General features: G+C 42.9%; 1 protein-coding gene across 1 annotated transcript in view; it reads right to left on the reverse strand.

Moving 5' to 3' along the window:
* Positions 1–16,383, reverse strand: part of slc38a3a (solute carrier family 38 member 3a) — a 144,482-nt gene that overhangs the window by 49,820 nt on the left and 78,279 nt on the right. The window contains exon 8 of the mRNA XM_068052033.1: positions 5,193–5,275. Coding sequence (XP_067908134.1) covers positions 5,193–5,275 — 83 coding nt within the window. The remainder of the gene's footprint in view (positions 1–5,192; positions 5,276–16,383) is intronic.

Here is a 16,383-nt window from a genome sequence, read left to right on the forward strand (position 1 = left end):
GAACAAGGGAAGCTTGTGAGGAATTGGTCACTCAGCAGATAGCTCCTCTTTATAATATAAAGGATTTGTGGCAATGCAAATAATTCCTATTTATCTTTCAGTGCTTGATCCAGTTTCAGCATCAGAGTACAAAAACCATGGTCAATGAAGAAATAAAAAACTCTTGAGAAATACGGCAGACCAAAAATCAATTGGAATGAAAGATTTATGGCATTAATTCTTGGATCCATTGCAGTCCTTTGATAATTATGTAAAATACTTTAGATTGATGTTCACAATACTGCTGCAACCAAAAGAATTCTGGGGCCAATTTTGGTTTCACAACCAGCCCATTTCTTAATGGCAAACAGGAGAACAACGAAACCAAATTCACAATGATGAACTTTCCGCTCTATTCACACCGTAGTCCCGCCAGCTAGGAGTTGGAGTGAGCCATGGAACAGGCCTTCATGGCTTTCCACTGAAGACATACAGGAGCCTCATTACTTTATGCAGATCAGGGTCCTATGGAGCATAAGGGATCCCAATGTAATTCTTGAATGAAAATGAGCAGTGCCTGCACTGTGTGAAGGTCATGTGCACTCAGCAATGGCAAAGCGGTCCTTAAAGTCCGCTTGTCTTCTCAGACACACAAAGAAAACTGAGGAAATAAGCTTTGTGATGTCTGTCAATCCAGTTTCTTTTGATCAAGCTGGAGGACCAAGGACTATAGTGGAGACCATGTCACAACCAAGGTTGTAGGGTAGATTGGAAGACATGGTAAATCAGGAAGTAGTCATTGGGTGGCATCAGCCTTGGGCCTCAAAACCCTGCAGACTATAGAAGGCAGGGAAGACTGAAGGAGGGAAGGGGTTCCACAATGTTGAAGTCCTGGGAAAGAATGAGTTCATGTAACAGATTCCATTGAATTAATTGTTTCAAAAGAAACAATCTAGTTCCAGTGTTAGATGCTCACAGCACAGGACAATTGTGCTAACATGCAATTTTGTAGGGGCTCGGGGGAGGGGGGGGGGGGGAGTCTACAAATACAGCAGCTACTAATTAAATGTTCTTGTTCACGTTAGTTTTCCTTGCTATTAGCTATGATGCAGACAGCAGAACAAGCATCCTCTTTCATTGGATACAGTTTAGAAATCATTTGAAACAACACACAATTCAGATGACAAAACAGAACTTGATTTTTTTTTAAAGACTACTTAATAAAAGGCTCCAAAAGCCATGAGAGGATTATTGAAAAATCACTGTGACCTATTTCTTCAGTCCATCTCATTATTAGGCATTTAAGTTGAACCTGATTCAATCTTTTACATTTCTGCAGTACATCAATAATTAACAAGCATTCGTTTTAACAGACAAAGGTCGGACTGTTCACTGTGATGCAATTACACCTCCTGTGGCTAAGAATTCCTCTTTTCAAATTAGATGCAAGTACTTTGGAGTTAGCAGCCAATGCTGCTAATGTCACTTTTCACTAACATTTTAAAAATAATTCTCCGCATGTGAGATTAGAGATTAGAGAGAAACAGCACTGAAACAGGCCCTTCGGCCCACCGAGTCTGTGCCGACCAACAACCACCCATTTATACTAATCCTACATTAATCCCATATTCCCTACCACATCCCCACCATTCTCCTACCATCTAGCTACACTAGAGGCAATTTACAATGGCCAATTTACCTATCAACCTGCAAGTCTTTGGCTGTGGGAGGAAACCGGAGCACCCAGCGGAAACCCACGCGGTCACAGGGAGAACTTGCAAACTCCGCACGGGCAGAACCCAGAACCGAACCCGGGTCGCTTGAGCTGTGAGGCTGCGGTGCTAACCACTGTGCCACCCAGTGTATTTGGATTTCCAAAAGACATTCTATTAGGTGCCACATAAAAGGTTACCACATGAGATAAGAGCTCATGGTGTTGGGGGTAATACATTAGCATGGATAAAGGATTGGCTAACTAAGAGGAAACAGAGTGTTGGGATAAATGGAGCATTTTCAGGCTAACAAACTCTAACTAGTGGAGTGCCACAGGGATCAGTGCTGGGGCCTCAACTATTTACGATCTATATTAGTGACTGGGATGAAGGGGCTGAGTGTATTGTAGTCAAATTTGCCAACGATACGAAGATAGGTAGGAAGGCAAGTTGGCAGGAGGACACATAGTGTCTGCAAAGACATATAGATAGGTTAATTAAGTGGGCAAAAATTTGGCAAATGGAGTATATTGTGGGAAAATGAGGTTGTCCATTTTGGCAGGAAGAATAGAAAAGCAGATTATTTACATGGAGAGAGACTGCAGAATTCTGCTGTACAGAGGGATCTGGGTGCCCTTGTACATCAGTGTTTGTGTGTGGGCCGTTGGGGGCTATGGTGGGCAGTTGCAGAACAATTTGACGTTCCATTGCACTGGGGGCATGTTTGTGGCAATGGTCTGGAAGAGATTGTGTAGTGGCTTTTGATTTTATTTGCCATGTTCCAGTTCTGGATACAGACTCCTTTCAGACAATAACTATGATTTTGCATATAGTTTACAGCTGTTCGTGAATTCAATAATTTACTTAGATATTAGTCAATTCATTCTAAATTAGGTTACCTTTCCTGAGAGGTTATAAATATCAGCAATAAGCTATAGCTATAGAGGGAATGCAGCAAAGGTTTACCAGACTGATTCCTGGGATGGCGGGACTGACGTATGAGGAGAGATTGAGTCGGTTAGGATTATATTCGCTGGAGTTCAGAAGAGTGAGGGGGGATCTCATAGAAACCTATAAAATTCTAACAGGACTTGACAGGGTAGATGCAGGAAGGATGTTCCCAATGGTGGGGGAGTCCAGAACCAGGGGTCATAGTCTAAGGATGCGGGGGAAACCTTTCAGGACTGAGATGCGGAGAAATTTCTTCACCCATAGAGTGGTGAGCCTGTGGAATTCGCTACCACAGAAAGCAGTTGAGGCCAAAACATTGTATGTTTTCAAGAAGGTGTTAGATATAGCTCTTGAGTCTAAAGGGATAAAAGGATATGGGGGGAAAGCGGAAACAGGTTCCTGAGTTGGATGATCAGCCATGATCATAATGAATGGCGGAACAGGCTCGAAGGGCTGAATAGCCTACTCCTGCTCCTATTTTCTATGTTTCTATCAGGAAAGTCTAAACAGACTGGGGCTCTTTTCTCAAGAAAAGACAAGGGGTGACCTAATTGAGGTCTTTAAAATTATGATCGGGTTTGATGAGGTAGACATAGGGCTGGATATTGTGCTGGAGGAGGTGCTCCAGGCACCGGCCCGACAAGGCGGGGGGAACCCCGCCTCTGCATTTGGCCCCCTGGAGCAACCCTCTGGTCTTTTTGTGTCAAGGTTTGCGGAGGTGGGATCCCTGTACTTTTAAAGACTCTAAAGGGACAGGGATCCCACCTCCAAGAGCTGCTGGCCAATCAGAGGACCGGCAGCTCATCAATATCGGCAGCACCATCAGGAGTAGTGGCCACTGCCAGTATTGCAGAGGCCTCAGACCCAGGCCCAGCACTGGAACCCCAGACAAGAGGTAGGTGAGGCAGGCTTGCTGGGGCCAGTCCGGAACGCCATGGTGAGGGAGGGCTGGGGGTGGTCTTGCAGTCCAGGGGGAGGGGAGTCCCGGGGGGTGAATTGGTTCCTGATGGGGGTCCTCCGTGGGTCACAAATTGCCCATGGAGAGACCCCCCCCTCAAGCCTACAGGGAGGGCACCTCATTTTACAAGGTGTCCTCCCTGCGCAGCGGAGGTTACCCCCACTGCTGGTAAGATCCCAGCGGAGCCAGGAAGGGCCCCTAATTGGCCATTATTAGGCCACTTAAGGGCCTCAATTGGCCTCTGGGCGGGAAGGTCTTTGTTGGCCTATCCCACCCCTCAGAAAGATCGCTGAGTGAAGGGGAGGCGACGGGGCCCTCTGCCGTGCTGCCCCCGCCCCCGCGTCACCATCGTGATACCCTGTGCCCCTCTGCCTCTGATCCCGCCTTGGGGGAGCCCGTAAAATCCAGCCCATAGTTTCGACTTGTGGGGTAGACCAAAACTATGGGTCATAGATATGATAATCACCAATAACTGCAAAAGGAATTCAGGAAAAACTTCTTTACCCAGAGAATGATTAGAATGTGGAACTTGCAACCACATGGAGTAGTTGAGACGAATACCATAGATGCATTTAAGGGGAAGCTTGGTAAGTTAGGGTGAGATGAAGTAGGGTGGAAAGATCACAGAAGCTGGCATAGACCAGTTGGGCCAAATGTCCTATTTCTGTGCTGTTATTTGTATGTAATTCTATATAATTCTTGAAAAAATTTATTATTTCAGCAAACGTCTTCATTTAAACACAACCGTGATGGGAAAAAGGGTCCACTAATAATCTTAAGTGCACAATGGTCGCAGTCACATGCCACCAGCCAGTGTATTAACATGAGCACTGGTGCAATGCATTTGGTGCCCATAGGCTCGAAGATCCAGGTTATGTGTCTCAACCAACATTCGCAATCATGCTTTGCTCATGTGACCGAGCTGTTGGTCTTATACCACATTATCCAGAACTGCTTGGAGCAGAGACAAGATATTCAGCTAAAAGCACAGCAGAAATGTGTTCAAGGTTCACAATGCCACTGGATGCACTTCAGTCACTTTTACTTGCTAACTGGTAGCCTGGATCTGGAATCCAGTTGTCAGAGAGAATGAGGCAGCTCTCCTTAAACCTTTATGTATATGTGCACTATTCTTTGCCCAAGAACAGCACTCGGCTGGCGACCATCTGGCCCTCCATACTTAGCCAATATCACGCTAGGGCTGACTGGTAGGTGATGCCCCAATGTGGTCTACAGGGAATCTCCTTCCAAGATATCCTTTCCGCCATATTAGGATTTTACCACACAGGGAACTGCAAGAGCAAACTCATGCTTTCCGGATCTTTAAAGTAAGGCCCATCCTCTCGTATGCTTCAGGGAAGCAGTCAAACTCTACCAAATGGACTACTTGTTCCAATTTTTTTGTGTTCTAAAGATGTGCTGTTACACAGCTCTTAAACTATATAATTGTCTTTACTGGAAAAATTATGAAAATTTTTATGCCTATCTACTATCTCAAGGTGATGCACTAATCAAAGGCATTGAAAGCTGATCTTGTCACACTGTTTCACAGAAATATTACACATGCACAAGATTCTGTAATTGAGACTCACCGAGTTGTTTCATTAACGACAGAGGCAAAACGACCGTGGCTGTTGCCATGATCACCAGGTAGTTTCCATTCAGATACCACTCGCTGAAACAGAAAATTAAAATGAAAGTTGACACAGATAACACAAGTGAGAAATTAATATCACAAATTATGAGTCAAGTGCAGATTTTTTTTAAAAATGTGTGCTGGGAATCTGAAATTACAACAGAGACTGCTGCAAATATACAGTATAGACAACTTGAAAAGAGAAAAGAAAGGAGTTTTTTGGGATAGTGACTCTTCATCAGGACTCGGGCTGCCAGTGAAGTAAAACTCTGATCAACTCAGAAACTGTTTTGAGAAATACAAGCTCCATCTTAACTGTGACAATTAGGGATGTGCAATAAATGTTGGCCTTGCCAGTGACACTCACATCCAAGAATGAATTTTAAAAATTAAGTTTTTGAATAATGTCAAATTTTTCTTTTACTAATATATTCCCCGCTCTCCCTTCTTTAAAGAACACTAATTAGGCCTAGAGAAATGTGAGTGGCATTTTGATATGTTGTGTAGGACCCCGATTTACATATCTAAAAAGCCTCCTACCTGTTTTGAGCATGAGTGCTGGGTGTCCTTTTAAAGTCCTGCCTAAAAGTTAACTTAAGTGGACAACTGGGAGCACAAGTCCCCACTAGACTTTCAAATGCTGGTTGCTCATTTTTCAGGCCAGAAACAGTTGGCCAGGTGCTGCAAATCCCTCCCATGGTTTGATGACCTGATTCAACACATTTTGTCAATACAATTAATATCCTTGTACTCATTGCAACTTAAACAGTTCTCACTAAAGGTTTCTTCCCCGAGTTCCTTGGGTTGACCTGTGGCCAAGTGACTTCTGACAGTGGAGCTCTTCTGCTGTGTGGACTCAGGGATGAATCGTATGGTGATTTTCACTCTGTCCGTGACAGCATCTCTCCTTTCTTAGGCTCCATCCAGTTGTTGCTTTGACTCAGTTTGTCATACTCTTGCCTTTGAGTTAGAAGCTCATGGATTCAAGTCCCAATCCAACAGTTGCAGGCTTAAGCTAGGCTAACACTTCAGTGCAGTAGATGAGAAGTTAAACTGACACTTCATCTGTTGTTCATATGTTTCAGGAACAAATTGACAATCTTTTGTTAAATTTTTCTTTCAAACAACACCAGCAAAAAATAGATTAACTGGTCATTTAGCCACTTGTTGTTTATAGGAATCAACTGTGCACAAATTCATTAAGTCTCTCTACTTCAAATTAATTAATTGTCTGTGAGGCACTTTGAAACATTTTGGAGAGATGTGATAAAGTATTACGTAAATGTGATGTGTCTCTTTCTCTGTGCAATGGCCTGGTGAGGATTGGGAACACAAATGTTGTGTTCTACGGCTCTACACTTGCATGTGCTGGAGAACCAACACAATGAGCGAACCTTCATCTTCCTGTAGGAAGAGCAGTCCTCAATAGGCTAATCCCAAAATAAATCTCATGTGAGAATATTAATAAATCATTGGCAATAAATATCCCCTTCATGAAAAGCACCAATGTCAATACCAAACTCTCTTTATTTCCTAGTCACTAGAGTACCTCCTGGAGTACAGAAGACTGATGCAGCTAAAGGCTGTCTACAGGTGGCTGTGTCTGCAGACGGGCACTGCACAAATGTTTTAAAAGTTACTCGCCACTTGGTAAACAGGGTTTTACTCCCAACATGCCTGAGTAACAATTCATTGCCCCTAAAAAAAGTAATTTCATTCTTTTTCTTTTGATAAATTGGACTCATAAGCCTGCTTCATAACAGTCAAATCATTTAATAGAATAGTTCAGTACGGTGAGATTGGTTTCCATTTTATATCGATTTTCAGTGAAAGAGTAATCAACACTTGGAATGGAATATATGACCTTTCATAACCTCAGGATGCCCCAAAGTGCTTTACAGCAATGAAGTACTTTTGAAGTGTAGTCACTGTTGAAATACAGGAAAAAATTTGTGCACAGCAAATTCCCACAATCAGCAATGAGTTTATTGGCCAGATAATCTGTTTTATTGATATTGGTTAAGGAATAAATATTGGCTATAGCACTATTTTTCTTCAAATAGTGCCATAGATCTTTTATAGCCACATGAGAAGGCAGCCTGTGTTTAATGGCTCATCCAAAAGACAGCAGCTCCAACAATGCAGCATTCCCTCAGCGATGAATTGAAGTGCCAGCCTAGATTATGAGCTTAAGTCCCTGGAGTGAGACTTGAACCCATAATTTACCAACTCAGAGGCAAAAGTGCTGCCACTGAACCACCTCATACAGCACCCAAGTCAAAAAACCATAGATTTTTCAAGAATCAGTTGATGATGTGAGGTAGCTGTTAGCTTGTCTTTTTGGATGGATGAGATAAGATGGGCCAAAAAAAAACATTTTCGCATCTGTATTTATTTTGTGATCTTGTGAAATCTAGACTGCTAAATTTTCATACGTAAAATCACTTAGAGTTTGCACACATAATTGCTAAATAATGGTGTCAGCCATGGCTCAGTTGGTAGCACACTCACCTCTGAGTCAGAATGGGGGTTCAAGTTCCACTCCACTCCAATGCAGTAGTGAGGAAGTGCTGCACGGTCAGAGGTGCCATCTTTCAGATGAATCATTAAACTGAGGCCCCACCTGTCCTCTCAAATGGACATAAATATCCCATGGTACTATTTGAAGAAGAGCAGAGGAGCTATCCCTGGTGTCCTGGCCATTATGTATCCCTCCATCAACATTACAAAAACAGATTATCTGGTCATTATCATATTGCTGTTGTTGGCTGAACCTTGCTATGTGCAAATTGGCTGTCACATTTCCTAGATTCCAACAGTGACTACACTTCAAAAGTATTTAATTGGCTGTAAAATGCTTTGGGGTGTCCCAAAATTGTGAAAGGTGCTAAATAAATGCAAGATCTTTGTTCCTTTTCACTAGCTGAAAAAAACTAAGCTCAAAAAATTCTTCTTGTTTTCTTTCCTTTTTCTTATAGTTCTTTACAAAAGTAATTTTGTTGAATTGTTTTCTTCCAAATTTGCCAGGTCCACCATTTTGGATACTGACTGTAAGCAGTCTGAATATCACAGCATGCAGCTGGGTGAGTGTTGTACTAACCTATATATTTTTAAATTGTTGGCAAAAAAATATATAAAATTACTAGCAAAATGCTTTTGCTGGAAATGCTAAGGGCAAATATTCCAGCAATTCCTTCAGGATTAAAAGGCCTTTAATAATTTTTATTAATGGCATAGATACCACTTTAAAAAAAATACTAGCAAAATGAAGCAGTTCCTTCGAAAAGCAAGGGAGCTGGATTGCACTCGTTTATTGGAGTGATAGGATTGTGGGGCATGCTTGTGATTCACTACAATCTGGATTCCCAATCTCAGCCATGTCTTGGCAGTGAGTGGAGTGGCTCTGAGCTGACCATCTGCCCACATCACAGACCAGTGAGATCAGAGAATGGGAAGGGGGAGAAAATGGAGCACTTGAAATATCTCATGAAAATTTATCTTTGAAGCATAGCTGGAAATCATTTTTTGTTTCTGTTCAGAAGTAGTTATCTATTTATCAATAAATAATAGAAACATAAATCCTGAAGAAAATATGCTTTCATGGCATCTATGACTTCTAGCCACCATTGACAAACTTAGCAACCAGTCATAGGTAACAGGACTTTAAAATAAATAAGTTGCCAGGAGAGTCACTTGGGGCTATTTCTTCGTGTCTCCTAGCAACTAGATCAAAACAGCATTAAGTGGAGATGTGAGCCTCCACCTAGAGAAAGGGGAAGAAAGCTAAACATTGTGAAGGAAATTATGAATCATAGCAGAGGCAATAAAAAAATCTACAAAAAATCATTTCCTATTTCACAAAGGTGTCTGTTGAGTACAGGTTGTGGAAACCAAATATGGTTTGCAGTGATATTATCAGAAGTGGTCCAATTTGATTGTTAGTAAAGTACATTTCTAAAATTAATATTTACTTGTACCTTTTACTATTTATTTTTAATTACTCACCCGACATGTTGTTTGAACAGAATTACTGGTGACTGCGGATGCAATATTAATTATATCCTACATGAGGCACTGACCAAATTCACAAATGACATACAGGCTTCCTTGGGAGTTATCAGGTTAACCCACTCACACGATAAAAAATGTATCCCACAGCCCCTCACTGTACAGCAACTATGTGATTTTGTGTTAAATGGGTGGGATTATTTATTCCTCCTGGGAAAGGAAGGAAACAGTTTGAGTTTTGTCCCTTGACGACTATCCAATAATTCCTGCTGAAAAGGGAGAGTGTGTGTGCGCATGTGTTTATGTCTACACATCGGGTTAGAACAGCATCAGGCTTGACTGTGTTGACACTCCCCCAACTTTTTTTTTCCAAAAATATACTTTATTCATAAAATTAATTAAAAAAATTACAAAACAATTCAAATTGGATATTACATAAAGTGCAGTACAATTAGTTTCTTTCAATACAGTACATGAGGTGCTTCACTACACTTGCCATGACAAGTTATATTTACAATGTACATTTGCATTACATACCAAAAACATTCTCTGGTGCATACAGCCCGAGGGGTTTTACACAAGCTGCAGCCCCCCTGTTCACTATGGTGGGAGGACCTTACACAGTGGTCTTTCCCCATTGAGCCTTTGCGGCGGCTGCCCCAAGCTTTAGTGCGTCCTTCAGCATGTAGTCATGGCCCTTGGAATGTGCCAGTCTGCAACACTCGGTCACAAACAGCTCTTTGCACTGGAAGACCAGCAAGTTTCGGGCAGAACAAAGTGCGTCTTTCACCGAGTTGATGGTCCTCCAGCAGGAGTTGATGTTTATCTTGGTGTGCGTCCCTGGGAACAACCTGTCGAGCATAGAGTCCTGCGTTACGGAGCTGCTCAGGATGAACCTGGAGAAAAACCACTGCATTTCTTTTCAGACTTGCTTTGCAAAGGCATAACCAGCTAATGTCCCTATGAAAAATAGCCACTTGGTTAAGGTACCAGAATTGATTGGCTATTGACATGATGTAGCATCTTTAGGAAAGGATAAGAAAAAATTGGAATGGGATATTTGAAAAATCCAATTGTCAATTGTTTTGTAGCAATTAATTATGGGCTTGTCAGGTTAGAAATTGACATGCACTGCCCCCATTGTTCTGGAGTCAAAAGGGCACAAAGCTGACAAATTTAGCAATGGGGCAGCACGCGCCCAATACATGTGAGCGCTCGGGCCACTGCTAAATTCATCGGGGCCAGTTTTGAGACGTGTCAGGCAGCCGCCTTAAGCAGGTGTTAGACTTCCTGCATATGCAAATTGTAGTTCATGCCTGTTTAAGAATCCCTCTGGAAATTTGTTTCCGATGAGCAGAGCAGGAGTTGGAACAATATTGTCCCCCCTCAACTAACATGATCAAAGCAGATTTACCGATCATTTGCCTCATGCCTGTTTGCCAACAAAGCAACAATCACTGCAATTCAAAGCAAGTAATTAATTGAGTGAAGCACTTTGAAGATATTTTGATGTAGAAAGGTGTTTTACAAGTGCAAGTACTGTCTTTAATAGATAGCACTCTCAGACGACTGTAGTGCTAGGGTCAGCCATGGTTGTGATGTTATAGCTCAGTGGCCAGTGATTTTCCATCAAGCACGTCTGAATGAGCCTTCTCAGAAAGCAGCAGCCATCCGCTATGTGCCAGGATCCAGTGGTCATGGACCTGGCCTCCCAGGTTAAGCCTGCCTGCCACTGATGAGACCATGTAGCTGAGCTGAAGCACAGTGGTATGATAGAGATCGAACTGAAAATAAATAAGTGACTGAAGCTGTAAGTCACACACTTCAGCTGTTGCAGTGTGCAATTTTATTAGATTTGATAGGAAGCACAAATTGGGCTGCATTGAAGTTTTTAATTTAAAATAATAACTTTGTAAAGACTGATCCAACTGCTTTAGTGCCATTTTCCACAATTTTCTTCTCTTCTTTGCTCATCTCTGCTCCTACTTTAGCCTCGTATCATCATGGGAGGCCATTTCCTCCCTGGCATCTTGCCAGCCACTGAGACGCCACACAAAAGCATGTAGAAATGAATTCACATATGCTTCTCGGTATTTACTCCCCAGCATCAGACTCCACCTGTTTAGAATACATTTGGGCACAATTTTATTCTGTGCAAGTGGATGGGTTTTGAATGGGTTAAAATCTTGCCCATTCTGTTCAATGCTCAGTAGGACTGTGCTTTCTTTTTCAGACAACGCCCAGGTTGGAAAGAGTGAAAGGGAAGAGAAGGTAAATTAGTGAATAGTGATGAGGTGATGCCAAGTTTGGGTTTTAAACAGGAGTGTATACCTACAAACCCACAGCCCAAAAAATGAAATTAAATCTACCTTTCACTTCTCTAACAGTGTTACCAACAGAACTCCTGATTCATTCAATCGGAGTTCCAACTCAGCATCCAAATGAGTTACTTAATGTAGTAGCATTTGAATCACAGCTCCTTATACATAGAAATACATAGTGTCAGGCAAACCCTCCATCTGCCAAGACTGAGGCACACATGATTTCGCCACATGAACAAAAACTTAAAATTGCAAGCCCTGACTGGAAGGATATTTGCATAGTCCCAGACAATGTTGAAACAATGGCCACAAACTGTTCCACCTATCTTTTTCTCTGCTCTTTTCTGTCCCTATTTGCATGTGTGTATCTTGTGTGCATGCTAGCATGGGCACGTCGTATATCCATAGGTGTGAACCGTATTAGAGTTTAAGTTTAAGGTTTAATAAATTTCATCTTTCTTCTTTAAATCACAGAAAGCCTGTTTGTGCTCATTTCTTTGTCTTATAATTGGAAAGTTGTGAACCAGGACTCATACAGGGGGAGCTCAAAACACAGTGTGTTTAAAATTAAATTCTGTTACAATAAGACCAGGTAAAGATAGTAACAGACCCCTAGACACATTGCTCACCTGGTCTTAACGACAGAATTTACAACATGGAGGCAGGCCATTCGGCCAAACTAGTCTGTGTTGGTGTTTGCTTTCCTTGTGCTGTGCTACTGTGCAACCTCTGGATGAGTACAGAAAGTGCTGTGAAATGTAACACTGTTAGAGAAGTGAAAGGTAGATTTAATTTCATTTTTTGGGCTCTGGATTTGTAGGTATGTGAATACACTCCTGTTTAAAGTGCTGTGAAAGTGCTGGATAGACATTTATATTTGCCTCTGTCTACCTAAGATGTAAAAAAAAAACTATCTTGACTGATACTGGACTGTTGTAAAAATCCAGCTGGTTCACTGACATCATTTATGGAGGGCAACCCGCTGTACTTACCCATCTGGCCTCTATGTGACTCCAGTCCAAAGCCAATGTGGTTGATGCTTACCTGTCCTCTGAAGCGGCTGAGCAAGCCATTATGTTGCATCAAACTGCCACAGTGGTGCAAGAAGAACATCCACCACCACCTTCTGGGGGCAACTAGGGATGGACAATAAATGCTGACCTTGTCAGTGATGCCCACATCCCGAGACTGAATTTTTAAGAAGTTTTATTGGCACCGGTTAATGCGCTGCTGCATCAGGCTGAGGACGTTGTGCCTGTTCTCTGCGTAGTTTGAAAATTGCAGACAGTTAAATAACATTCCAGAGGTAAAATGCAGTGACACAGACTTCCAAAGGCAGCTCTTGCCTTGCAGCTTCAAGTTCCATTGCCCCTGCGGTGAAGGATTCATTTGTGTGAATCTTGTTTTTTTAAGTGCACTCCATTGCATTGTGTCAGTGAGATGCCAACCAGAGCTCGAATACTGGTTCAGTTTTTCCCAGTGATTTCCATGGGCCTTATCCTGAAGATAGGGCAGGATTGAGACACCAATATTACACTCATTCCCGATGCCATTTTGCCTGAAAGAACCCAGTGTTTTCACTTTGGCCCAGACACTAGTAGCAGTCTTTGGTCTGGGCCTCGTAATCCTGTTACAGACAGCCTGTTTACAGTTAAAGGTCTGAATGGGTGATGCTGTTACCGAACTGCTTAACACCTCAGAATAGAGCCTGTAATGGGATTCTGAAGCCAGGCCAGGTTAATCTCTTAACCCCTTGATTCCTAGCATGAAGTACATTCATTTCATGGGTTACTAAGATTACAGGGCGGATATCGTCTGTGCACTCCGCATAATAAAATTGATGTCCCTTTTATAAAGTACAGATTTATGATTTCATGACACATAACACAGAGGAACTGTTTCATTTACATCAGGACCTCTTTAAACATCTGCTTTAGATCTAAGAATCAGTGCAGTGCTTAAATAACAGCTTTGATAGGACATACAAACACTGTACACTTTTCATTGCAGAACATACCAAGCAAGTTCCAAACCTGCGATCGCTTCCTTCTCAGATATTCAAAACCCGAGAAGACGTGAAAAAAAAATTAGAGAAGAAAGTTTTGCATTGTGCTGCAGCTCTCTTGTAAAAGCATCAGTATCTTAAATTACCTCACAGAAAGAGAGATTCACACAGCAGCAGCAGTGATTAGCAAATTGTACTCTGCAGTTTCAGCTATTTTTCTGTGAAAAAGCACAAATCAGTGCTGTTGGTTATGGCTGGCCCTTTCATTCTATGATTCTATGAATTGTACAAATCAAGGATATTACATGGATGTACGTGTTTTTAAATCTATTTTAAATCTTATTTGTATACAAATATTTAAGCATTATTTTTCCAGTTTTGCGGTAATTCCCACCTACAATATTTTTAACATCTTAGCTACGTTACAGAAGGAGGCCATCTGGCTCATTGTACCTGTGCCAGCTCTCTGAATGAGCTACGAATTAGTTCCACTACCTACTCTTTCCCCATATCTCTGCAAAATTTTCCTTTTTAAGTATATAGCTAATTGCCCCTTTGAAAGTTACAATTGAATCTGCTTCCACCATCCTTTCAGGCAGCGCATTTTGGATCATAACTTGTTGAGTAAAGAAAATGTTCTCCTCTCTCCACTGGCTTTTTTTGTCCATTATCTTAAATCTGTGTCCTCTGGTTACTGACCCTCCTGTCATCGGAAACAATTTCTCCCTATCTACACTATCAAAACCCCTCATAATTTTGAACATCTCTATTAAATCTCCCCTTAAACTTCTCTGCTCTAAGGAGAATGATCCAGCTTCTCCAGGCTCTCTGCATTCCATCCTTCATACCATCTTCTCCCTTTTGCTATTTTGAGTCAGGATGCACCATTCTAGTTGGCAGCCAATTTGCCCTCACTGTGAGTATTTACTCATCCTTTGCTCGACAGCTGAACCCCAGCCCTCTAATAAATCCTGGTTTAGTTTAAACAGGAGGCCCTATAAACTGTGAATGAAGCCACTCCTTTTTGTTAGTATTATGGCCTGTATCACAGATTTTATGCCATGACTGCATGCTTTCACAGTACCCCTCCCTTGCCTGGGGAAGCTGATGCAAACACTGCTGACAGTTGCATTTGCTTTCACCAAATATGGGCTAAGGGCAGTATTAGTATTCTGTAGACTGTTCTTTGTGCAGTGCTTCTGGCTGCTTTAAGTACTACGGATGTTAACTCGCTGGGGGCTTTCTTGTAGTTCTACAGTGCAATGCGCTTAGCGGCTATGACAGGTTCCAGCTCTTCAATATGAGATTGAAACCAGTCTGCATTTCTCTTCGCACGTTTGCCGTAGGTGGTCAAAGCTGACTCATAGATGGCGTCTCTGATGTGGGCCCACTTGGTCTCAGCATCCCCTGTGGGAGTGTTTTGAAAGGCTATTACAAGTGAATTTAGAAATTTTTGTAACAGCTGTGGATGAGAAATTCCGCTCGTGTTGATGCGCGGGTGGCCCTGCTGCTTAGAATGATGCAACTTCTTTGGTCTGAGTCTAGCCTTGCTGCACACCAGGGAGTGGTCGGTGTCACAGTCCGCACTGTGGAAGCTGCATGTGATTTGAACACTGTTTAAGGAGGCTCGCCTTGTGACGATGAGGTCTAGCCGGTGCCAACAACACGAGCTTGGGTGCCTCCATGAAACCTGGTGACAGGGTTTAGTGTGAAAGAACGAGTTGGTGATGCAGAGGTTATGATAGGTACACAACTCAAGCTGTCTCTGTCCATTCTCATTCATCCTTCCAACGCCATAATGCCCAAGGCAGGAGGGCCATGAGTCATGGTTGGCCCCAACCCTGGCATTAAAGTCCCCCAGCAGGAATAGGTGTTTGGTGTTGGGGATGCTGCTAATGATATTATGGAGTTCCTCGTAGAACTGGTCTTTAGCTTCAGGTGGGGAGCAGAGTGTTGGAGCATAGATGCTGAGTAGGTGTACTGGACCAGAGGTGGTGAGCAGTCGGATGGACAGTATGCGTTCCGAGCCATTTGGGGGAGGCTCTATCATGCTGAGCAAGGAGTTTCTGATGGTGACGCCCACTCCATTCTGGCTTGGTTCTTCAGGATCCCTGCCCTGCCAGAAGAAGGTGTAGTCTTGCTCTGTGAGAGATCCACTCGCAGGGAGGCGTGTCTCCTGAAGTGCTGCAATGTCTACGTTGAGTCTACTGAGCTCGTTGTTAATGATGGCGGGCTTCCGAGAATCGTTGATTTGTGTAAGGTCTTCCGACAGACCAGGACACATAGTTCTGACATTCCAGCTTGAAATGCGAAGGGCTGGTACCTTCTTTCCTTTTTTCATGTTGTTTGGTGTGGTGTTGCAGTCCACTTTTCGGGCAATGACCCTGAGCTCCAAGCACCCATTGAAGCAGGTGGACTGAGGCGGGACAGAACCTTATTGACCGGGGGCTGCCCGGTTTGAGGTGGGCAGTAGCTGTCCAGTGAGGTGCGATGACCTCTCCCACTGACAAAGGCAACCCGTGGCGCCCAATCTCTAGGCCAATTGAGCTGGACTTATAACCCGTAACTGCTGCCTTTCGTGTTGTTTCAGTCGCTGTGAGGCAACTATGGAGTGACCTCTCCATGGCGCATGACTGGGCGAATGTATGGGGGTTGAGAGTTGCCCAATTGTCAAAGCCCCCCTCTCGGCCTTTCTGGTAGGGTCCAAAGGAGTGCAGAGCACGACGTTTGGCACCGGTATGGCTGCAAGAACTGCCGGAAACATGCCAAAGGTGACACATGACCGCCTACGGGGTTCCGCTCTGGATTTTCTG

Source organism: Heterodontus francisci, chromosome 19 (assembly GCF_036365525.1).
Source record: "Heterodontus francisci isolate sHetFra1 chromosome 19, sHetFra1.hap1, whole genome shotgun sequence".
Classification (NCBI taxonomy): domain Eukaryota; kingdom Metazoa; phylum Chordata; class Chondrichthyes; order Heterodontiformes; family Heterodontidae; genus Heterodontus; species Heterodontus francisci.